This window comes from Marmota marmota, unplaced genomic scaffold (genome assembly GCF_001458135.2).
Source record: "Marmota marmota marmota unplaced genomic scaffold, marMar, whole genome shotgun sequence".
Taxonomy (NCBI): domain Eukaryota; kingdom Metazoa; phylum Chordata; class Mammalia; order Rodentia; family Sciuridae; genus Marmota; species Marmota marmota.
In genome coordinates, this window is record NW_026000005.1 from 15,640,600 (window position 1) to 15,667,061 (window position 26,462).

General features: G+C 36.2%; 2 protein-coding genes across 10 annotated transcripts in view; one reads left to right on the forward strand and one right to left on the reverse strand.

Annotated features, from left to right (window-relative positions):
* The window catches only part of Slc39a10 (solute carrier family 39 member 10), a 148,819-nt gene extending 140,338 nt beyond the window's left edge, over positions 1-8,481 (forward strand). For all 5 annotated transcript variants that reach the window (XM_048808209.1, XM_015481174.2, XM_048808210.1 and 2 more), the window contains 2 exons: positions 2,377-2,567; positions 5,741-8,481. In XM_048808209.1, coding sequence (XP_048664166.1) covers positions 2,377-2,567; positions 5,741-5,899 — 350 coding nt within the window. In that variant the 3' untranslated portion in view covers positions 5,900-8,481. The remainder of the gene's footprint in view (positions 1-2,376; positions 2,568-5,740) is intronic.
* Positions 8,356-26,462, reverse strand: part of Dnah7 (dynein axonemal heavy chain 7) — a 304,117-nt gene continuing 286,010 nt past the window's right edge. For all 5 annotated transcript variants that reach the window (XM_048808207.1, XM_048808205.1, XM_048808204.1 and 2 more), the window contains 4 exons: positions 24,279-24,431; positions 22,087-22,264; positions 18,810-18,913; positions 8,356-8,906 (listed from right to left, as the gene is read on the reverse strand). In XM_048808207.1, coding sequence (XP_048664164.1) covers positions 8,700-8,906; positions 18,810-18,913; positions 22,087-22,264; positions 24,279-24,431 — 642 coding nt within the window. In that variant the 3' untranslated portion in view covers positions 8,356-8,699. The remainder of the gene's footprint in view (positions 8,907-18,809; positions 18,914-22,086; positions 22,265-24,278; positions 24,432-26,462) is intronic.

A 26,462-nucleotide genomic window follows, 5' to 3' on the forward strand; every position in this document is an offset into this window, starting at 1 on the left:
AAAAAGCAGAACTTTTAAGAATAACACAAAGCAGATCCTTGGTTGTCTAGGGGTGAGCAGTCTAAAGGAATTTATGGTGGAAATGAAACAGTTCCAGAGTTTGATGGTAGTTATGGGTATAATGATATGTGTGTTGGTCAAAAATTCATAGAACTCTACATTAAAAAAAACACACAATAAAAGTTATGTAAGTTGTGCCTTAATTTTTAAAAGTTAAAACTAAGTAGACCTGCATCTTGAGTAGTTAATTCGTGCTGTTTGGTTGCTACTTAAGAATGAACAAAATCATTGTATTATCCAATAACAGTGAAGCCACAAAGTTGATATGGTTTGTCTTGACAGGTGGTTCATTGAGTATTAAAACATGCTCCTTTTAAAACCCCATTATGAAACTCTAAAAGGAAACAATGTATTTCATAAATAAAAGACACTCCTGTAGTCTCATTTTGTATTACATAATCCCCTGCTAAATAAAATTAACCCTTGAGCACTGTCAAATTACTGAAAACATGGAATAAAAATTTGTGGAGGAAAGAGGTAGCTTGGAGGAAGCTGAGGGGAAAAAAGACAGGAGAAATTAACCAAATGCCAGGGGAGAGAAGAGGTAAAAGTCGATACTAAATCCCAAGTCTCATCAGGAAAATTAAGGTACAGTATTTAGAGAAATTATATTCCATTATATATATCAAAGTGCATTCTAATGTATAACTAATTAAAACAAATAAAAAATGAACTTTTTAAAAAAGGTGCAGTATTTAGGATCTGAAGGGAAAAGGTATAAGAACAGTATTAGGTGGAAACTAGAGAATGGCAATTTAAAAGTCATTGGAAGTTGTAGTCCTCTGGAGTGTCATCTTGACTTTCCAAAGCAATAGTGCCTTTTGTGGTTGGTAGCAATTTGTTGGAATAGGGAAAAATAATGCCTTGTCACCAGTGTCTTTGCTGTCAACAGGCTTGGACTTTGTAGTCATAACTCAAGGTATAGAAGAAATAGATCATGCATTTTTAGCATATACTTAAGTGTTCAAAAATTGATTGGATGTTTGTACATTTAGTAACTAAAACAAAAACCTGCTAAAATTAAAAGCAGTGCTTTTGACCCTTCTGTTTGAAGAGTATTATCTCTAGCAGAACTTTTATGGTTCTACTGATAATCTCCCTGAATAGTAATTAGTCATTTTCCTCCTAATATTGCAACTTAAGACAGAGTTGAGAACTCCATTTCATTACCACCCTAAATTCTCTTAGGCCTTAGCTTCTGGACAAAGATATGCTTTGTGTCCCTGAAGTTTTGCCTTTTCTAGAATACCATGTGAGTGAGATTGTACATAGATTTTTGAATCTGGATTTTTTCACTCGGCATAATGCATGTAAGATTCATCCATGTAATGAGATTGATCGAATTATGTTCATGTATGGATATGGCAGAATAAATTCCATTATTTTAGTGGAATTTACCAAAATAAAATTTTAAAAGATTCATCTATGTTACTATATATATCAGGAAATGAATTTTTATTGCTCAGTAATATTCATCCCAAAGGTGAGTCACTTTGTTTATACATTCATCCACTGAAAGACATTTAGGTTGTTTCCAGTTTGGGGTCTTATGCATTGAAGGGAAAAAAAATCAGCTTGGTTTTGTTTGTTGATCCATTGAAGCACTAGTATGTGTATACGTCTTTAGAAAAAGAATTCTTGGATTTTCCCTCTTGTTTTTGTCTTGCTTCAGCTCTGTGATCATGGATGATTACACAATCAACAGTGTACCCATGCTTCATCATCACAGGAACCTGACAGTGACTTGGGGCACAACCTTTTAAGAACCTGGTGTTTATTCTCTTTTAGGCATTGTTGATGCTTTAAAGAGCATCAGCCAGGACATTCATGTGCACCATCGTGGCAGCAAGGAAGATGGTGGGGAAAGTTCATTATTCTTCCACTTCTAAGATTTTCAGAATTAAGGTTTAATGGGGGGAGGGGGCAGAAATGGAAACAGCATAAAATGTACTTAAAGAACCTGTGATCTATATTCTTACTTGGGCCATTTCCCTTTGAAGAAAGAGCAGAAGTCAAAACAGAAAGCTCTTGTTACAAAAAGAGATGCTTCTTTTTTTTCTTCTTTTGTTAAAAAAAATCTTTTATTTTGTTATCATACAGTAAAAGTGTCTTGTGTATATAGTTCTTTGAATTTTAACATGTATACAGATATGTATAACCACCACCATCAGAATATCAGAACAGTTCTATCATCCCAAAACTCTTACCCCACACAATGTTATTAAAGATATATCTTTTAAATGTTATTCTTAATTTTTTTTTTCAAAAAATTTTTTTAAATCCTGTGGTTTTAAAACTTCCATGTCTTAATTGCAGGTGATTTTGCAGTTCTTCTTAAAGCAGGCATGACTGTAAAGCAAGCAATTGTATACAACCTCCTCTCTGCCATGATGGCTTACATTGGCATGCTCATAGGCACAGCCGTTGGTCAATATGCCAATAACATCACACTTTGGATCTTCGCAGTCACTGCAGGCATGTTCCTCTATGTAGCCTTGGTGGATATGGTAAGATATTTTTTATATACATATATATTTTGTTGTTACTGTGGTAAAACCTGAAAATAGAATGTAGCTTACAAAAATGGAAGAAATCTTTGAAGTCAAACTTTTAAAAATATAAAATATCTTAAAAATAGGTGATATCAAAACTTTAGCTTAAAGTTAATAATTTTGCTTTATATCCCAAATATGGCAGAAATGTTTCTATAGAACTAGTAATTTGGTTCATTTTTTAAATTTTGTAACTTGATATTACATGCACTTTTCTTCTATCACATGGCCTCATTTCATAGTTATATGCCTAAATTTTTAATTAAAAATATTAATGCCTGTTTATTGTGTAAAGTTTAAAAGCTGTAAATGAAAAGAATTAAACGTTGATATTGTGTAACCCAGAGGGAGCTGTTTTCCTTTTCTCAGATCCCTCCATGCTCTTGTCTATACTTCTCGGCTTATAGTCTTGCTTCTTGTCATGGACACAGTGAAACCATCATGACACCTTCCCAAGTTCCTATTCCACTTCTCTTTTCTTTTATTTATGACCATTTGCCTACCTTCCTTTTATTGTGAAGAAATATCCATGTTCTAGCTAAGGCCAGTTTCTTCAAACTGTTCCCCAGAACCATCTGTCATGCCATGTGCCTTCAGTTCTTCTTTCTTTCCCAGCTCGCTCTGCCCTCCCTGTCTGACCATTCCTGTTAACATACATACCACATTACTTTTTCCCTTCTTGAAAAGGTAATGGAGAGGAAGCTCGCTTAGCTTTGATTTGTTTTTGCTGTCACCTTGTTGCTCTCTTTCCTCTTTTAGAAAATCATCATCTATGTTTTCTCAAGTCTGACCACATCAGTTTTCTGACTGCTCTGCCAGAACTGCTTTTGTCGAGTGTACCATTGATCACAGCATTATTAAGGCCACTGGTCATTTTCTAGTCTTCATTTTTCATGCCTTAATAGCAGCATCTGACAGTTGATCCTCCTTTCCTGTTTGAAATTACTTTCTTGTAAGTAGGCTTTTATAGGACCATAATTTCCTAACCTCCTTTCCACCTTTCTGATCTTTTTGTTGGTCTTTTTTATTAGATACCCATCAGCTCCCCTACCTCAAATGTTGGCAAACACCCTCTGAGTCATCTCATCTCATGGGTTTAATATTTATTGGCTGATGATTCTTAAATTTATATCTTTGGCCTTTCCTTCAGCTCTAGACTTATGTGTTTACTTGAGTGTCTAAAGGCATTGGAAACTTAATATGTTCAGAATTCAGCTCCTGATATTTGCCAGTCCCACTCCTTGCATGAACATTTCTTATATAATGCACCAGCTCATAAATGAAAACTTCATTCTTATTCAGAGCAAAAGCCTATGCATCATGCTTTGCCTATACTGTGTGCCCTGCCCACATGAGCTTTGTGAGTCCTGAGGCCTCTGTATCCTTACCACCTGATCCCACTACCCTCATCCAGCTACCACCATCTTCCTTTTTTAACTGCTCTCCCTGATTCTGCCTTGCCCTGCCCACCAAAACCCTATGTTGCCACCTTAGCTTGAGGATCCTGTCAAGTCATAGAGGAGATCATTCATGACTCTTGTGTACTCCAGACCTTCAGTACCATCTCACTCAGAGTAAAAGTCCCCAAGTTCTTTGACCTGCATGGTTTTTCATCATTCCTCAACATTTGCACTCTGAATCCTTAATTTCCCTAACCTTGCCCCCAAGGCACAGTGTCCCTCCAAGTTGTAGCTCTTGCTTTTCCTGTTAGACCTCAGGACTAGGTCCCTCACTTCCTTCTGGTGAGTGTCCTACCTAAAATTTCATTCTCCTTTCCTAACATTTAACATACTTTAATCCTATTTTACTTTTTTTCCTTTTGCACCTGTATCTTGATCTGTTAACACACCAGACATTTTACTTATGGGTTCACAAGGAATCAACTCCTCAAGGATAGGGATTTTTGTCTTATTTCACACACTGCTGGAAATGAAATTTACGCTAAGTACCAAATTTAAAAAAAAATGAGTGAACTGATTCTTGTACTAGGAACATATAAACGAGAGTTTTTACTTAGGGTCTGATAAAGAAGAAAATAGCTATCAATTATAATTCTTTAAATAGGTATTATGATAGAGTATCATACAGAGGCAGGCTATCAAAGAGAACTAAGGAAGTTTTTATGTAATAGGAAATCTAAGCTAAGTCTTAAAGAATATAGAAACGTTTATTTAGAAGCCAGAGGGAAGAGTGTATGAGTAGGGTGAGTGATAGATGGCAACATTTCTTTGACCAGTAATTCTACTCCAGGAATTCTATTCTGAGGAAATAGCCTAAAATGACTATTACTAATAACACAAACAAGCAAACCAAAGTAGAGCCTTACTGCAGTATTCTTTGCAGTGCTACAATTGTATTGGAAACACTAAATATTCAAGAGAAACTATCCACATATATTTTCTCAGATCTTAACTCTAAAATCATGTATTTTCTAATATTAAGTAAAAAAAATAGATTGAAAATTATATCCATGTTGTCATCAGGAAGATGTGTTTGCAAGAACATGACATATAACTTGCCATGATAAAAAGAGTTATCTTGTAAAGCTTGGGGAGTCATTGTAGGGTTTAAGCAGTGGAATGACATGATCACATTTTTAGCTTAGGAAGGCCACTTTGCCTATAAGAAGGTTTTATGTCTTTAAAGCGATTTAATAAGTCAGCTTTAGTTTGGCTTTCTATTAAATGTCCCACTAGAAATAATATCTGGCCTTAGGGGACTTTGGGCAGTACCATTTATCAATCAGTAAAAAAGCGTTTTTTGTATTTTATCAAGTATGGCCTTAAGAGTAGGTATTGGTTAGCTCTTAGCTGTGGTTGTGACAGATATTATGGGTGTTGGCAGTCAGTATATAATTGAATATGGTGAAGGCACAGTGCCTGTTCTGGTTAGTATGCATGCATATCTAGAGGGGGTGTTTCTGTGAAATGTCCTCTGTGTTGTTCATGATTAAATATTAAGGAAAAGTCAAAAGGAAAAGTTTTTGTGACAATAAAAACTTAGGGGAAGGTAGAAAAGATGTAGTGAGATGGTCTTACTGGAGCCGGATATTGGAGATTGCCAGTTTGTAAAGTTCACAAACTTTAAATTGCTTATAAAGATTTGGTGTTTTGTTTGTTTGTTTTCAGCTTCCAGAAATGTTGCATGGTGATGGTGACAACGAAGAGCATGGCTTTTGTCCAGTGGGGCAATTCATTCTTCAGAATTTAGGGTTGCTGTTTGGATTTGCCATCATGCTGGTGATCGCCCTCTATGAAGACAAAATTGTGTTTGACATCCAGTTCTGACCATTCCCAGTAATCACTGTTGATTACGAGAATGTTACCATTCAGCTTTGCATCTGTTCCTTGTACTGTATGCACATTGCTCAAAGAAAAGTCAGTGGCTTGCACTACTTACAAGTTCCATAGATTTGAGCCTAACCACAAAAGACTGGTGCTCAGTACTGTGTTCCCTATATGGAGGGTCTTTTAAAAACAAACTTGGTGATAAAGAGGAGAAAATGGGACTCTATGAATCAATGTTGATACAGGTTTGATTAAAACTTTTAAAAAAATAATCATATAAAACACTAAAGTAGTCTCTTTATTAGTAGAAACTTCTGTGGCTATGCAGAACTAGAAATTAAACCAAAAAAATCATTTACACTTTAAAAATATTTTAAATGGACTTTGAGCAGACATTTTTGTGTATGCTAAGAATGAATTGTAGTGCCCTTTAATTCAGCTACATATATACATATGGTAATAGGGATCAACTTGACACAACTTTGAAACCGCCTAAAGTAGACTATAGGAACTAGAAGAAAGCTCAGGCTGCATTAGAGTATGAATTTAGCATCGGGAAAAGTCCTTATTCTTGAATCTAGAGTTACTATTTTTGTATATATTTGCATAGTGTTTAAACTTGCAGCCTAAACTACTGAAATTTGTGATTGTATGTTTGTGTGAGCTTCAGTTTAATGAAAGATTCATAATGGGTTTTGTATTATTATAATACTTGGTGTTTGGGGATACTTTTCTTTTTTTTTTCAATTTTGTTTTTGTTCTGTGGTTTTGCGGGGGAGGTGGGGATCAAAGCATGTGGTCAAATGTATTTTTCTTAAAATTATAACTCTCTAGAAAATATGAACCCAAACATGGTCTAAACTATTCAATTTTTCAACTTTACAGTACTGACTAGGTTAAACGGGAAATTTAAGTTCTGAATGTTCTGTAAACAGTTTAGCATTGGAACCAACGCCAAATGGAGCACATGCTGTGGCTGGCAATAAAGTTGGAAGGCAGAAAATCCAAGTTTACCATGCCTGTGATCTGTATGTGAAGTGTCAGTTAAACAGTTTCGAGGATAAACTACACTGATGCCATGGCTATCAGGGTACCAAGTAAATGACTAAGCTGAAATCACTTGATCATTTTGTGCCAAGATATGCTGTTGGTGCCTGATAGGGATTAGTCTCTTTTTTAGGTGCCCTGTTCTTCTACCATAATTGTAAATGATTTGTGAGAAGTGCAAGCCATGTTTATCCTAAATTTTGATCCAATAATTTATAGTACTAGTCATACGCATGTAGCTTTCTGTTTACACCTTGTGCCACGTGGTCTTCATTTATGCCAGGTAAACTATATTTGAACTGTGTGCAGCTAGCTTTGTTTTAATCAGCTTGGCAACGAGTGTGACTTTTAAAAAAAAAAAATCTTGCTGTTCAAATATGTAAGAGCCAAACTCTCTTTCCATTCCATTTTAAGTGTCTCTATTTAATCCTTCTCCTTTCCTCTTACTCTATGAATTTTTTTAACAAAAACAAAACTTTGAGAGCAGCACATGTGTCCAGGTATTACTAGATTATTGCCAGTGTTTCTTCTTTATGCTATAAGCAAGGGAGATTAGGTTTTGTTACATCTTTAATTTATTTCTGAATTTGAAAAATCATTTCTGGCTTTCTCTGTGGCCTCCCTCCTTGTAATAAGTAGGAGTTTTATACATAGTTTGTTTTCAGCAGTGGGCACTGAATTAGGACAGTCCTCATCTCATTGCTTGGCCCTTCAAGCAACCTAGCTAAAAGGTGCTGATATTTTATTTAGTACTGCCAACTTAGTGATCGAAATATCTTGCTTTCTGAACCAAGATATTTATAGTTCATTTTGGGGTTTTGATACCCAGTGAACAAACATTCTGCATTCCAGCATTAAATCTGCTTCATTTAAAAGCAACAGCTGGAATATACTCCAGTCTTAAATGCCTCATTTAAAGCAAATTGGTTATGCTAAAATTTTATATTCTCTCAAAAATGGTATTACCTTTTTTTGCTAGATTTTCTTAACCTGTTAAGAGTGCTGTAACAGTTGCTGCTAGTATTTTGATAGGGTTCCACCAGTATTTAGTTTTCATATCATCCTAACGTATAGTTTCAAGTCTTACTAGACAATCTTAATTCCACTACATTTCTGTTTGGCTCCAACATTCCATTTAGCTTGACCAGTCTAATTTTAACATGTGTTTGTTGGAGGTCATTAATGTTACTTGTACAATGCTGTCACTGTGTGACATCCATATGAATTTTAGTGTATATCACATTGCAGTCAATCAGCTGTGATTATGCTTAGAAATACTATAGTAACTAGATGCAGTGTGAATTTTTTCCATTAACAGTCAGTGGCTTATATGTGATTATGGTCCTGCAAGGTGATACTTGCTAAAATATCTAAACTTTTTTTTGTTGTTGTAACTGAATCATTTTTTAAAAAAAATTTATAAAGCTGGAAATGATCAAATGCTGTTTTTTTCATTGTCAACAGTGGTGTGTCATTTTATGTATGTTCCTAATGCTTATGGAACTCTCCCAAAATAAAGTTATTCAGAAAGAGCACATACATATATCAGTGTGGTTTTTTTTTCAGTATCTACATCACAATATTTCCTTAAAGTATGAATACTTTTAAATTTAGACTGCATTTGCACATAAGTAAATTCATACTTTTGAATAATGTTAGTCAAATATACTTAAACTAAAAAAATTATTTCAACAGAATAAAATATACTTTCTATTTAAATAACAAATAGGAACAAGAAAATGACATGTTTGTGTTATGAGTTAAGTTGACACAACAGTGCTACACCACGTCCAATCCAGTGCTCCTTGGGTTGCTCAGAGGGAAGAATCATGGCAATTACAAAGTTCGTAGAATGGCCAGTGGTGGATAGTGTTCCTCTCCGCTCACTTGTTTTATACAATGGAGCAACGTAACTTGGTCGTTTTGGTATATCTGCCCGTTTACAGGGCTTTAGCCACATCTGGAAGAAATTGCATAACACTCTTTAGGTCAAAGCTATTATACCTACATGTATTTGAGCCTACTGTGGTATTCTCAGAATAAGGTTAGTCATATCTTCAAATTTCTGTGGCACAAACAGATCTTGGGTTTTGAGCAATCATAACACTGCTGACAAATTTTTTTTTTAAGATCTCAACTTCAGAACCAGTTTAAAGACAGAAAAAGTAGTTTTTACTTATTTTTGAAAAGAAACTGTTTATCATCTCTCCACCATACTTACCTGGGGATGATTTGGGGACTTGCAATAACAAAACAAAAGTCACATTTATTTTGAAAGAAGAAAATTATTACTAAAAACCCTGTGTCTTCTTTGGTGGCTGGTGGGGGGGCTACCAGGGATTGAACTCAGGGGCACCCAACCACTGAGCCACATTCCCAACCTTATTTTGTATTTTATTTAGAGTCAGGGTCTCACTGAGTTGCTAAGCACCTCACTTTTGCTGAGGCTGGCTTTGAACTCGCAATCCTCCTGCCTCAGCCTCTGGAGCTGCTGGGATTACAGGCTTCTGCCACCACTCCTGGCACCATGTGTCTTAATTTAAAGCCAGTTCCAAAAAATTTAGGAGTTCTTATTAACAGCTATATAATTAAATCACCTATTTATCTTAGGAGACTATTTTTAAGTGGTTAATACGTGTATCATGCTCTGATTAGAACATTGTTGTGAGGCAGGCACGATGACTGAACAGAGGTACCCAGCACTAAATTGAACTCTTCACGAAGAGCAAAAGCAATGGATATATAGCTGCATACTGAGGTGAGTGACAATTGGATAACACTGGAATACAACAGTAGAGAAAAACCTTGCAAAACCCAGAGACGGGGGACAGCAGCAAAGCAAGAGAAAACATCCCAGTCTCTTCTTCATTGGGGTAAATGTGAAAGTCTCAGTAAACTCTACCAGTGCTGATACTGGTAATCCAAGCCACTAGAAAGTTTCCCAGCCCTTGTAGGCCTACATCTTAAATTAGAGGCCTGAAATTCATAGCAGTTTGGCTTAGGAAAAGGAATTCACTCCATCTCCCAGGAAGGAGTCAGGGTGCTGTAGCCCAGAGCACTTTAGGGTTAGAAATTCCTGCATATTCCCATCTCTGGGATCCAGACATTCACTACAACACTGCACTAGCTTGATGGGTAGATGTCTCACAAATCATTGAGACTGGTACATAGTGGGGGGCAGATGTGAGGTGGAGGGGAGCAGAATGCCATTCACAAGAACTGGATTGGGGCACTTGCTCCCAAGACCAAGGCATGTCCAGTCATGTGTGGGTGCTAGAACTAAGGGCATTTGTGAAGGTTTCTACCACGTCTCTCCCAGCACTGCATGGGTATCTAACCAGATGGAGAAAGACAGTTTCCGTGGCTCCCAGCAGAGGCAGTCTCCTGCAGCGCTGTGGCCCCACCCCCAATGTGTACAGCCTGGGAAGGTCACACTCCCTTTTGCAAGCACCTCAGCCAAGATCTATTTTCGCCAAAATATTTTCTATTTCACAATTTTTTCCAATTGTGATCAACTCCCACTTGATAATTCCTGGAAAGAACTAGAAATCAAGAAGCGGAGGAGGAAAAAATTTCTCAGAGGCTGCCCTGCCCTTGGGGTACACAGCCTAACATCTGGAGAGAATCAGTCCAGTGCCTGATGGCCTTTTCTTCTCACTTTCTCCTGGAAGCCCATCAACTGAGAGAAACCTCCAGGGGGCTCCAGTCACCAACTCTCACTTTGATCCTTCACAGGCACTACAACTGAAAAAACGGAAGGGAGAAAAGCCCCCAGTTGCCACCTTGCCCTTGGGGGGAAAGTCTAAGAAAGTCTGGAGACAAATTAAGAGAGAAACATTGCCCAGTGTCAGATATACTCTGCTTTCCCTCTCTACTGTAAGCGCCTCCCTTAAGAGGAGCGTTGCCCAGCTCCAGTTGTACCTATTCCCACTCAATCCCTAGCAGGTAACACAACTGAAAAAATAAGGAGAGAAAAGTCATCAGCATTGCCACATACATCCTCAGGCATGGACAGCTACAGAGGATCTGAGGTTCCACTCCTGAGCAGACACTCTCATGGTACAGCAAAGAGAATCAACAACTTTTGTTACCACATTTGTTACAACTTTTGTTATGTACATGGGTCTGTGGCCTGGGTCACCTCTGCACCTTATCTGATCGTGTACTGCTGACGAGACTGGATGTGTCAAAGAGAAGAGGCTGTGAATCCACCTTTCTCTGTGAATTACCAGGACCTACACCAATGTCTCATCAGAGGACAAGTGTTTTAGGCCCTTCACCACTACTAGAGCAGTCAGTACCAGATACCCTTTCAAGTAATAGCCAATAGGAATAACCACACAGGATGCATCCTACATACTCTGTTGTCTACACCACACCTACCTGAATTGGTAGAGTATCCCCACTCCTGCAAACCTGCAAAGAGAATCATCTCTATGATGCCAAATACAATACAGTCTACACTGTGCCCAAACTCACTAATCACGGGTGAAGAAACAACAGGAAGATTTTACTATGGTACCAAGCTGGAAATAAAGTCAACACTACCTAACAAGTTGGTACCCCAGCACACATTTTCCACAGAAAGCCACTAAAAAGGTTATCCCCTAAAGTGATAGAGATTACCATTCTATCAGAGGTACAAATCCCAACATAGGATCACAAGAAACATTAAAAACATAAAAAACATAACTCTGTATGTAATAACAGATTCCAAAGATTTTAAGAAAGCTCAGTGAGATCCAAGAGAATACAGATAAACAGGTATGTTACTTAGCTTTTCATTGCTGTGACCAAAGTACCTGACGGGCACAATTTAGAGGAATAGAAACTTATTTTGGTTCATGGTTTCAGAGGAATCAGCCATGGTTGGCTGATACAATTGCTCTGGGCTTGAGGTGAGACAAAACACCAGACACAAGGGTACAGCAGAGTAAAGCTGCTCAGCTCATGTCAGCCAGGAAGGGGGGAGAGAGAGAGAGAGAGAGAGAGAGAGAGAGAAGACGGGGTTGGGGACAGAGACATAGTCCAAAGGCGTCTTCCCAGTGACCTACTTCCTCTAGGTACCCACCTCCCACCTATTTATAATTACCAACCAGTAGTCCATTCAGCTATCAATGGATTAACCCAGCAAATAGATTAATCCACTAGTGAGATCAGAGCCCTAATCATAGCTCCCTTGGCATTGCACTTTCAACACATGAGTTTTGGGGGGACACTTCATATCCAAACCATAACAACAGGTAAGTGGAATTAGGAGTACAATGCAGGATATGAATAAGAAGTTCAATAAACAGATAGAGGCCATTAAAAAGAACTAATCAGAAATGAAAAGGTCAATTAGTCAAATAAAAAAATCCAGTTAAAAGCCTCAATAGCACTCACTCCAGTAAGATTGGCAGCCATTATGAAGTCAAACAACAAGTGCTGGAGAGGATGTGGGGAAAAGGGTACACTTGTACATTGCTGGTGGGACTGCAAATTGGTGCAGCCAATTTGGAAAGCAGTATGGAGATTTCTTGGAAAGCTGGGAATGGAACCACCATTTGACCCAGCCATTCCCTTTCTCGGTCTATTCCCTAAAGACCTAAAAAGAGCATACTACAAGGACACCGCTACATAGATGTTCATAGCAGCACAATTCACAATAGCAAGACTGTGGAACCAACCTAGATGCCCTTCAATAGACAAATGGATAAAAAAAAAATTGGCATTTATACACAATGGAGTATTACTCTGCATTAAAAAATGACAAAATCATAGAATTTGCAGGGAAATGGATGGCATTAGAGCAGATTATGCTAAGTGAAGCTAGCCAATCCCTAAAAAACAAATGCCAAATGTCTTCTTTGATATAAGGACAGTAACTAAGAACAGAGTAGGGACGAAGAGCATGAGAAAAAGATTAACATTAAACAGGGATGGGAGGTGGGAGGGAAAGGGAGAGAGAAGGGAAATTGCATGGAAATGGAAGGAGACCCTCAGGGTTATACAAAAGTACATACAAGAGGAAGTGAGGGGAAAGGGAAAAAAACAAGGGGGAGAAATGAATTACAGTAGATGGGGTAGAGAGAGAAGAGGGGAGGGGAGGGGAGGGGGGATAGTAGAGGATAGGAAAGGCAGCAGAACACAACAGACACTAGTATATGTAAATAGTATATGTAAATCAATGGATGTGTAACTGATGTGATTCTGCAATCTGTATACGGGGTAAAAATGGGAGTTCATAACCCACTTGAATCAAAATGTGAAATATGATATATCAAGAACTATGTAATGTTTTGAACAACCAACAATAAAAATTTTTAAAAAAAGCCTCAATAGCAGAGGAAAAAAAAAGTGGAGGAAACAATATCAAAACTTGAAGACACATCTTTTGGAATATCCACATTCACACAGAAAGAAAGAAAAAATTAAAAGAATGAAGAGAGTATAGATGTTTGGAATATCATTAAAAAAATCAAATATCTGCATCATTAGCATGCCCAAGAAATAAAGAATAAAGGCAAAGAAAATGTATTTGATAAAATAATAGCAGAAAACTTCTTCAATCTTGGGAAAGACATGGATATCTAGCTACAGGTGGCCTATAAAACTCTAAATAGATATGACCACAAAAGATCCTCAACACAGCATATTATAGTCAAATTGTCAAAAGTACAGGAAAAAGAATTTTGAAGTCTCCAAGAGAAAAGCACCAAGTCACATTTAAGGATAACCTCATTAAACATGAAACGATTTCTCAGCAGATATCACACTGGCCAGCAGGGCATGGAATGACATAGTTCATGTTCTGAAAGAAAATAACTGCCATCCTAGATTACTATACCTAGCAAGACTATCCTTCAGAATTGAAGAAGAAATAAAGACTTACAAGATAAGGAAAAACTAAGGACCTTCACACAAACCTTACAAAACATGCTTAAGGTAGTCCTATACCCAGAAGTGGAAGAAAGATAATTACACCAGAGTAGTATGTGAAATTATATAGCTCATCAGAAGAGTAGATACACAAGTGAGAAATAACATCCCAGGGATGCCAGTTTGGTTCAACATACAAAAATCAATAAACATAATTCACCACATCAATAGACTCAAAGACAAGAACCACATGATTATCTCAATAGATGCAGAAACAGCATTTGACAAAATGCATTACCATTCATGTTTAAAACATCAGAAAAACTAGAGATAGAAGGAACATACCTCAACATTGTAAAAGCTATATACAACAAACCCAAGGCCAACATCATTCTATATGGAGAAAAACTGAAAGCATCCCATCTAAAAACTGGAATAAGACAAGGATACCCTCTTTCAACACTTCAATTCAACATAGTCCTTAAACACTAGCCAGAACAATGAGGCAAAAGAAAGAAATTAAAGAGAGATGAACAGGAAGAGCTCAAACTATCACTGTTTGCCGACAACATGATTCTATATTTAGAGGACCCAAAAAACTCCACCAAAATTAATTCAGCAAAGTAGCAGGATATAAAATTAACACCCAGAAATCAAATGCATTCCTCTACACCAATGATGAATCAGCTAAAAGCGAAATTAGGAAATCCATCCCATTTACAATAGCCTCAAAAAAAAAAAAAAAGATTCTTGGGAATCAAGCTAACAAAAGAGATGAAAGACCTCTACAATGGAAACTATGGAACACTTAAGAAAGAACTTGAAGAAGACCTAAGAAGATGGAAAGATCCCCCATTATCTTGGATAGGAAGAATTAAAATTGTCAAAATGGCCATGCTATCAAAAGTGCAATGCATATTTAATGAAATTCTTATTAAAAATTCCAATGAGATTCTTCAGAGAAATAGAAAAAGCAGTCATGAAATTCATTTGGAAAAATAAGAGACCCAGAATGATCAAAGCAATCCTTAGAAAAATGAAGCAAGAGGCATCACAATACTTAGACCTTAAATTATAACTACAGAGATATAGTAACAAAATTGGCATGGTATTGACACCAAAACAGACATGAAAACCAATGGAACAGAATAGAAGACACAGAGATAAACCCACATAAATACAGTTATCTAGACAAAGGCACCATAAACATACATTGGATAAAAAATAGCCATTTCAATAAATGGTACTGGGAAAACTGGAAATCCATATGTAGCAGGATGAAATTGAACCCTTATTTCTCACCCTGCACAAAACTCAGAGTGCATCAAGGACCTAGGCATAGACCCTGAGATTACTAGAAGAATATGTAGTAGACTTAAAGATAAGAATCACATGATCATCTCAATAGACACAGAAAAACATTTGACAAAATACAGCACCCCTTTATGTTCAAAACACTAGAAAAATTAGGGATAACAGGAGCATATCTCAACATCATAATGGATATCTATGCTAAGCCCCAGGCCAACATCATTCTACAGGAGAAAAATTGAAGGCATTCCCTCTAAAAACTGGAACAAGACAGGGTTGCCCTTTCACCACTTCTATTTAACATAGTTATTGAAACACTGGCCAGAGCAATTAGACAGACAAAAGAAAGTAAATGGATACACATAGGAAAAAAAAAAGAACTCAAATTGGCACTATTTGCTGCTGATATGATTCTATACCTAGAAGATCCTAAAAGTTCTACCAGAAAACTTCTATAACTAGTAAATAAATTCAGCAAAGTAGCGGGATATAAAATAAACACCAATAAATCAAAGGCATTTCTGTATATCAGTGACAAATCCTCAGAAATGCAAACAAGGAAAACTACCTCATTTACAACAGCCAATAAATAAATAAATAAATAAATAAATAAATAAATAAATAAATAAAATACTTGGGAATCAACTTAATGAAAGAGGTGAAAAATCTATATAATGAAAATTACAGAACCCTAAAGAAAGAAGTCAAAGAAGACCTTAGAAGCTGGAAAGAGCTACCTTGCTCTTGGATAGGCAGAATTAATATTATCAAAATGACCATACTTCCAAAAGCACTATACAGATTTAATGCAATTCTGATCAAAATCCCAATGACATTCCTCATAGAAATAGAAAAAGCAATCATGAAATTCATCTAGAAAAATAAGAGACCCAGAATAGCTAAAGCAATTCTTAGCAGGAAGAGTGAAGCAGGTGGTATCACTATACTGGACCTTGAACTATATTATAGAGCAATAGTAAAAAAAACAGCGTGGTATTGACACCAAAACAGACTGGTAGACCAATAGTACAGAATAGAGGACATAGAGACTAACCCACAAAATTACAATTATCTATATTAGACAAAGGTGCCAAAAACATGCATTGGAGAAAAGATAGCCTCTTCAACAAATGGTGCTGGGAAAATTGGAAATCCATCTGCAACAAATGAAATTAAATCCCTATCTCTCATCATGCACAAAACCCAATTCAAAATGGATTAAGGATTTAGGAATAAAACCAGAGACCCTGCGTCTAATAGAAGAAAAAATAGGCCCTAATCTCCATCATGTGGGCTTAGGCCCCAAGTTCCTTAATAAGACTCCTTTGGCACAAGAATTAAAATCAAGAATCAATAAATGGGTTGGACTCAACTAAAAAGTTTCTTCTCAGCAAAAGAAACAATCTGTGAGGTGAAAAGAGAGCCTATATCTTGGGCCAAATCTTTACCCCTCACACATCACACAGAGCACTAACCTCTAGGGTATATAAAGAACTCAAAAAGCTAAGCACCAAATAAATAAATAAATAAATAACCCAATCAATAAATGGGTCAAGGACCTGAACAGACACTTCTCAGAAGATGATATATAATCAATCCAAAAATATATGAAAAAATGTTCATCACTAGCAATTAGAGAAATGCCAATCAAAATCACTCTAAGATTTCATTTCACTCTAGTCAGAATGTTAGCTATTATGAAGATAAACAACAAAAGTGTTGGCGAGGATGTGGGAAAAAAGGCACACTCATACACTGCTGGTGGAACTGCAAATTGGTGCAGCCAATATGGAAAGCAGTATGGAGATTTCTTGGGAAATTGGTAATGGGACCCCCATTTGATCCAGCTATCTCTCTCCTCGGTCTATACCCAAAGGACTTAAAAATAGCATACTACAGGGACACAGCCACATCAATGTTTATAGAAGCACAATGTACAATGGCCAAACTGTGGAACCAACCTAGATACCCATCAATAGATGGATGGATAAAGAAAATGTAGTATGTATACACAATGGAATATTACTCAGCAATAAAAGAGAATAAAATCATGGCATTTGCAGGTAAATGGATGGAGTTAGAGAAGACAATGCTAAGTGAAGTTAGCCAATCCCAAATAACCAAATGCTGAATATTTTCTCTGATATAAGGAGGCTGATTCATAGTGGGATAGGGAGAGGGAGCATGGGAAGAATAGACGAACTCTAGATAGGTCAGAGGGTTTAGAGGGGAAGGGAGGAAGAATGGGATTAGAAATTATGGTGGAATGTGAAGGACATTATTATCCAAAGTACATGTATGAAAACACGAATTGGTGTGAATATACTTTGTATACAACCAGAGACATGAAAAATTGTGCTCTATATGGGTAATAAGAATTGTAATGCATTCCCTATCATATATATATGCATTATATTGTAATGCATTCCCCATCATATATATATAAAGCTTAAGACCAAAAAAACAAATAAAGCAGTCAATAAATGGGCAAAGAACTGAACAGGCACTTCACAGAAGAAGAAATACAAATAGTCAACAAATATGTGAAAAAAATGTTCAACATCTCTAGCAATTATAGAAATGCAAATTAAAACTATACTGAGATTCCATATCACTCAGAATGGCAACTATCAAGAATACAAACAACAATAAATGCTGGCAAGGATGTGGGAGAAAGGTACACTCGTACATTGCTAGTGGGAATGCAAACTGGTGCAACCACTCTGTAAAGCAGTATGGAGATTCTTCAGAAAACTTGGAATGGAACCAACATTTGACCCAATTATCCCATTACTCAGTATATACACAAAGGATTTAAAATCATCATATTATAGTGAAGCAACCACTTCAATGTTTATAGCAGCTAAATAAACAATAGCTAAGGTATGGAACCTAGATGCTCTTCAACAGATGAATGGATTAAGAAAATGTGGTATATATACACAATGAAATATTTTTTAAAAAAGAATGCAATTATGGCATTTGCTGGTAAATGGATGGATCTGGAGAGTATCATGCTAAGTAAAATAAGCCAATCCCTCAAATCCAAAGGCCAAATGTTCTCTCTCATATGTGGATGCCAACACACAATAACGGGCAGGAGGAACAGAAGTTCATTGGACTAGACAATAGTCATTGGTCATTGGAATACCTTGGTAGAGCATTAGAGATCTGAGTCATCCATATCTGATGGGTGTTTTCTCAGCTAAGGCTGAGCTAGGGGAAGATGTGCTTTCTGTTTCAGCTTTAATAACTATAAGTAAGTGTCCTTTTCACAGTTTATTTAGTACATCTTGTTTACCTTTTCCTGTGTTTTTTTTTTTTAAATTTCATTGTTTAAAGTGACTCCCCAGTGCACGCTGCAGTGCAGTCTGATGTTAGTTAAGTGCATGTAGGCTGTGTGATGCAGAAAGGATACCATGAGCTTTCTTCAGGAATGAGTTATGTGCTGTTGCCCATGAGCTTATGTTACTGATTCAGAAATATATGTAAAATAAGATAGCTTTAAACAGAAACAAAACAGGATTATTTGTCAATCAATTAACAAAATTGAAACTGCAAAATCTCAACCCATATTTCCCCTGGGTTTATGAATTTGCTAATCCAATGTTGGCAGAAACTTATAGAGCATTATTATCCCAAATAACAAGAATTGGCTGTACATGTATATATATCATTAGGAAATACTAACCACAGGCATTGTATCATAAAGAATTTTTGGATGTGATTCTGCAAGTTTCTTGATCTTTCTATTCCAGGAAGCTCCATCCAGAAATAATCCATGAATGAAAACACCTAAATATAAAAGAAATGTTATGTAACACTCTATCAATTTTTTTATATTGATTGAGCTCTCAATCTAAAATTCCTACAAGTGAATATTATGCAGGCGAAGCTAGGTTAACAGTCCTCCCTTCCCCTCTCACCCCTTTGCCCTATCTAGTGTTCATCTAATCCTCCATCCATCAGTATCTTTTACAGTGTGTTATATAATAAGCTGTATAGAAAATGAATTTTTAAAAGCTTATATAATTAAGGAAGCAATAAGTTTTTTAAAAAAAACCCGGCAGAAGAAGAAGGTTTTTAAACTTTCTTTAATTATTTAGCACTATGCCCATTCTGAATATATTAAAAATAAAGGGATTCTGTACAAATAGGTTAATGGTAGGCTAGATCTGTGGCTGGGAAGAAAATGATTAGTTACAAGATAATGTGTATCTTAAAGACCCCTTTCCCCCATGTCTATTTTTCTTAAATGTGTACCTATAATAAAACTGTTTAGATTAAGTATCAAAGATGAAATAAAAGGTGGTTTAAAGGTTGGGTTAGATTCCATGCAACATGAATTTGGAATTTCTACAACAGCATTTGAGGGCTTATTATGTGCCAGACACTGATAGGCACTGAATAAAGAAGGTTGAAGGCAAATAAGGTTATGGTTCTCAGTATTGGTGCTGTCATAGGAATTGAGACCAGAAAGAAGGAAACAGGTAATACGATTGCAGAGTGTGACTAATGCTGTGAAGTTAATAAGCAGAGTAGTTAAAAAGGATAACAAGGGGAGTGGAGGCCTTAATAGATTGAATTTTCATGAAGGTTATTTTCTGATGACCTGTAATTTTTAAAGGAGAGAACCCAAAGTTGAGAAGTGGTCACCATGATGAGTCTGGGCTTAGGAACAGGGCATTCAAAGATCCCAAAGGGAACAAATTTTGAGGTAGTCTGTTGACTGTGAAGGTCAGTGTGAATTAAGTAATGGCACATGATGAGCTTGTACCCGTGAAGTCATGTAGGTGGAGAGCAGCCAGAATGTGCCTGGTCTTATAGTTGTGGTAAGAAATCTGGGAAAATATCATTATGGACTTATTTAGTTGTCTGATTTTTCAATGTAAGCTAAAGCTGACATGATCTGCATGTTTACATCTTTCAAAAACTTCCAGGGCTTCTGTGTAAGTTAAGGATTATAAAGAGGTAATGACAGTAGCAGGGAGATAATAGGCTTACGTAGGGGTCTAGATAAAAAATGGTGGTGGCAGTAAGACTGTAGGTGAGCAACTGCATCTGATGTGAGAGCTATAAGGGAGCAGAAGAATAAAGTTTTGACTCTATGGCAACGGCATTTATTAAAATTAATTGTAAGTTTTTACATATCCAGGAGACACTAAAGTGGACATGTTAGTGTAGCAGTTGGATATAGCTGTCTGGATGACAGAGAAAAGATGTAGATTGCACACTGGGGACATTAACAAGGAGATGGTTAAAGATTCAGAACAGAATAAAGTCACTCGGGGGAGAGAGGATGCAACTAGAAAAAAGAAATAATTCCAGGACTGAATGATCAGAAACTCCAGTATTTAGAGGAGCATAAGCCACCAAAGAAGTATGAATGTGGCCAATAGGAAAAATCAGTATAAGGTGATATACTAGAAGCAAAGGAAGAAGAATGTCTCTATAAAGACAAAGTTGGCAACTGGTGAAAACTGCTGAGGCTAAGATGAAGACAAAAGGGAATTTGCTATGTTTGTCAACATGGAAGTCATCAGTAGCTGTGAAAAGTACAGCATTGGTTGATCAGAGAGGATGAAAAGCACACAGAAATTAGGAGGTGAGAACCTGGAGACAGCTTGCCAATATAATTACTTTGAGAGATTCTGCAATAAAAGGGAGAAGAGTTATAGAATAGTCCGTGGGGGTGTGTGGATATAATGACAATTGGAATTGTTTTTTTATTTAAGATGAGCAAGATTTTAGAGCATGCTGTGTGTTGTTTCAGATTTTCCAGCCCTGAGCGGGATAATATTGATTCTGGAAAGAAAAGGCACAATTAAAGAAGCAAAGACCTGGAGAAGTACAAGGAACTGGTGTCTGGATTCTCAGGGTGCAGATTTTGACAGAGTAAGAATTTGGTGGTGCTGAATGCTCTCTCCTGAAAGCTTTTGATTTTTGCAATGAAGGATGAGGTGAGATGGGGTAGAGGTAAGGAAAAAGGAGAATATGAGAGTGGGAAGGCAAATTTCCCAGAGGAATAGTAGTAGGATGGCTTTGTGTTGCAAACCCTTTGGTGTGACAATCAACATAAAGTAAAAACATTTGGCACAGTAACATAATTATCAAACTCTGTTGTGACTGCATATAAACTTGCCAGTATCTCCCACTAAAGTTTAAACTGGTTGAGGGACTAGATCCTAATATTTCCCTGTTGATATCTCCGGTACCTAAGGAAGTGAGCCAGTGAATTCATAATTCAATGATGAATAAGGAAGAGTTGACTGTGATACATTAATTGAGGCAGTATATAACAGTCATTTAGAAATAGATGTCCTTCATTTAAAGACAGCACCAATTGGGTAAAATTTAGAAATCCATAGCATTCTTAGAAACACTTGTTTGAAATAGTTTAAAACTCTATCCACTGAATTTGAAATAAAACATCAGAGTAACCACAAAGTTGAAAAGCAATTGATAAGGAAAATAAAGATTTTCCCACAACCAATCTGTAAATCATAAAACAAATGCTCATATTAGTTATAAGTTTGGGAATGCTCTATATAACAGGAAAGATTACATACTTTAGAACTCTGCAAAAGTACACTCTTTGAGGGATCAGGAAAAACCTCCTCCTTTTCAATGCCGCATCATCTTGATTCCCCAAGGCCAAAATAAGGTTACGGCTGTTTATCACATGTATTGTTAATTTAATGATTTTTAAAAGTAATTTCTAACTTACACAATTTTGAAAAAAATATAGGGACATATGCTCTTTTTTTTTTTCAGATTCACCTATTGCTAGCATTTGTGCCCCATTTACTTTATCATATATCCTCTCTCCATAAATTTTTTCTCAACCATTTTGAGGTGAAGTTACCTACATGTTGTTTACATTTTTAATAGCTGAGGAAGGTAAGCAAGAAATTACACCTCTGTTCAGTGCCAAGATAAAAGCAAACTCATTCTCTTACTCCACTTACCATCTTCAGGACCATGTTTATAGTCTTTGTCTTCCATCACCTCATAGTCAAACCCAAGGAGATCAATGGGAATAGTGTATTTCCTGGCGTAGTTCTGCTGGGCACCAGTCAGGAAGGCTTGGGTGAAGAAGAAGCCAGAAAGCCAGAAGACTGCAGGAGGGCCAACCTCATACCATTGCTGTGGTGGATCAAAACACAGAGTCCTAATGATAGTCTTCAATTTTTTTTAAAAAAAAATACCTTTGCTTACTAAAATGTGTCCCCAAATATTTTTGCTTTCTTTATCTAAACTAGTAAACGAACTCAGGGATGACAAGCCAAAAATAAGTAGCGTTCAGTGTTGATGCTGACTTTCAACTTCATCTCTCTCACAACAGCTTGGGAATTACAATGTGTGAGAATGCAGACATAAATGTCTGTTTTATACACGCCCAAAGGTTCCTTCAGAAAATCCCCATACCACACTGAACATCTGAAATGCACTGTTGCACAAAATATGTAACTTAGTTGAACAGGAGAGATTCCCATAGTCTGCTCATGAGGTTTATTCTTTAAAAATTTTTACTCTGATTAATGAGAATAAAATGAGTCATTAGTACCTAGTATACTATTCTGGGGAAGTTTTCTCTCTTATTTCACCAAAATATAATGAAATCTGACATACAGAAACACATGATATTGCACAAAGAATTCCTGAAACAAGCAGGGTAGTAAGAGCTTATGGTCTTTAGGGTCTTTAGAAATATCAAGACTCCTTAATTATTAATATCACAGATTCTAATTCTGACCTGGCTGAAAAATTACTTTAAATAATAAATTATAGAGGCCAAGCTGAAACAAATCAACTTGAAAAGCTTTTCCCTATAAGAGCCCAAAGCAGAGCCTCATCTTTCCAGAACAATCTTAATTCCTTAGCATCCAACTCATAGAAAATGGGGCCTGTGTTATGAAAAAGGGAATTAAGGGGGATAGTAGAGGATAGGAAAGGTAGCAGAATACAACAGTTACTAATAGGGCATTATGTAAAAATGTGGATGTGTAACCGATGTGATTCTGCAATCTGTATTTGGGGTAAAATTGGGAGTTCATAACCAACTTGAATCTATTGTATGAAATATGATATGTCAATAGCTTTATAATGTTTTGAACAACCAATAAAAAAAAAAATTAAAAAAAAAAGGGAATTAAATCCATTTATCCCTGAAGCAATTTCCTTACAGTTTTTGATGCCTCATATACAATACCTAGGAAATTAACTGATATTTCAAGGATATAACTATTAATAAGGGCTGGGGTTGTAGCTTAGTGGTAGAGTGCTCGTCTAGCATGTGTGGGACACAGGGTTCAATCCTCAGAACCACATTAAAAAATAAATAAACAAAATAAAGGTATTGTGTCCATCTACAACTAAACAACAACAACAACAACAACAAAACTATTAACGAGAGCACCGGTAAGCACAGATATTGCCAGTAATTTGGAGATTGTCTTGGAAATGTTGAATAGGAAGAAGCCTATCAGCCATTGAGGTCATTGCTGTCCTGTGCTAAACCAGCTAAGTGGTGATTTCATGACCAAAAAGGTTGCCAGGAAAGGAAGAAATCAAACTCCTCACTAATAACTTGTCTAGCTTTATAAGATGCTCTGCTATAAGCATGTGTGTGTGTGTGTGTATATATATATATATATATATATATATATATACACACACACACACACACACACATACACATACACACATGTATATATATGTATATGTATGTGTGTGTGTGTGTGTGTGTGTGTAGGGTACTTTTAATTTTATGTGGTGCTGAGGATGGAACCCAGTGCCTCATGAATGCTAGGCAAGTGCTTTACCACTGAGCTACAAACCCAGCCCCTATAAGCATCTATTTTAATGCTAAATATTTAAAGGGAAAGTCAACATGCCAGATTTTTTTCTCTTTTCAAATGCCATTAACTTCACTGAACATGAATACATACTCTAAAGTCAGAACTTCCACTTCTAGTACTAGTATTGTGACTATTCAGTGTGACAGGTATATACATCATATAAAACATTATTAAATAGTGGCCATTTGTGTCTGGCACTCACAGCAAACTAGAGAATAACACTCATGTGTTGGGCATTGTGATGAAGAAAATTAAGCCAGAAGAAAAATAACAATGTATGTTAATTTGGATAAACTTACCTGCAAGAATTTTAGTCTTGCAAGGAAGTCGTTCACATAGCTGCCAAGTGGTTTAAGGCTTGGGTAGGATTTACCCATCCACATTCCTGGAATTTTGACATTCAAAATGCTCCTAACCACTTCTTCAAGATCTGTAGACATCACTACGAGCCCCTGAAATACATTTAACCTTGCTAACATGATAGTATAGATTATGAATAGCCAGTCCTCTTTTAAATACCTTCTTTACAATTATGCTAACAGAAAGTGAAGATATTTGTTTTTGCTTATACAAGGACATCCAGGAGTCTTTGAACTAGTCCTTAAAAAATATTAAGTTTTATTCTAACAAAATTTTACTGGAAAATCACAGTCTAACTTTGACTTATTTCTTTAATAAATGAACAAGTAATATATTTTCATTCTGTCTTCTTAGAGGGACAGTGATAAATATTAAATTAGGAAAATTATATGAAATGGTTTGAAAAGTTAAAATAGTTGGAATACCATTGTGAAGTCTAGCTGACCTTGTTCTATTTTGAATCACTGATGCCCACATATTGAAACTTTGAGTTTCTTGAAAATTTCTGCCTATTTTGATCTTATAATTGGTCCAGTTATGATTATCATTTCTGTTTTTCCTATATAAAAATATTATTTCAACTAACATATGGAGATTTTACAGTAACTGTTGATAGACTAAACACACATATTTCATTTGTTGCCTTCTCAAAATTCCACTGAAACAATATTAAATACGTTTATTTTTTTAAGGCATGAGCCCACAAGTGCAGAAAGGAACAGGGAAAGGGATGATGGGAACACAATTTTGGGAGTGAGAAAGCATGTGGACTGCTGATAGCCGATTCAGTAGTCACAAGAAACCTTATCCTGAAAGGTTAGATATACATTGAGGAATGTTCCCAAGCCTTGGGAATTAATAATCCTACATAATTCTGAAAACGAGGAAAGAAGGATGCTGTTAAATGAGAAGAGTTTTGAAACCTGGTTTATAAAACAAATTCCTAGGTCTTCTTCCCCCCTAACTGCACATCACTGACTTTAAATGTAACCTGGAAAGGAAAATACAGAAATTCCTGGAGTGGGAGATGCCAGGTCCAGTTGAGGTCAGAGTTATCATACAGAAATCAAGGGTGTTAAGAGAAAGCATGGGTAGACAACGCTGAGATTCCTATGGCCTTTATTCCTTTTAGCTCCCCAAATGCTATGAGCTAATCTTTCTCTTCAGGAAAGAAAAAGGGGGTCGAGGAAAAACACTTAATGATGCTGAATGTTTCTTTGCTGAAGAACTCAGATTGTTCTACTGTGCAGACCACAGTCAGCAATCATCAGTATTCTTATAGTGTCCCCTCAACATGATAATGCCCCATTCTTATTTAAAAGTGGACAACCCAAATTTATTAGACATCAGAAGAAGGTTTCCAACATGAAGGAGGAGTTTTTCAATTAAGCATTCCCTTTTTATATACAGAGGCAACTACAGATTTTCTGTTTCTTGTATAATTTGGGTAACATATGCTTTCTCAAGAATTTATACATTCATTTGCACTCTTTAATTTTCAGGCATAAAGTTTTCATGGTACTATCTTCAGACCTCTTAGACTATAGTGTCTATTATAATGAGCTTTCTTCTATTAAGTGTTCCTTATCTAAAATTCTTGGGACCAGAAGTATTTTGGATGCTTTTAGATCTTGGATTATTTGAAAATATATCATATATATAATATTATAAAATACAAAAGAGAAACTATATCGTATAAGATATTTAGGGAATAGGACCCAAATCTAAACACAAAATACATTTACGCTTCATATACATTGGTTGCAGAGATTATCTCAAGTTCGGTTTTTCAAATTTGAACATTTTCTTTCCCAAAGTAGGGAAATATAAAGAAAATTATAAGTAGTTCATATAGTTTGGGTGGATGGATGAGAGAAATTGATGCCTCAAAATAACCTAGACTCATCTGCACTACCAAAATATTTGAGATAATTTATAAATTTTGTTTCTAAATAAAAATCAATGTATATTAGACTCTGAAATATATCTCCAGGCTTTACTTCCCTCTTAAACTCTAAAGCATGTATCTAATAGTAATTCTACCTCTCCATTAAGTCTATGAGGCATTTCAAAATTAATCTGAGTGAAAAACAATTCTTGACTTTCTCCCTCAAACCTGTTCC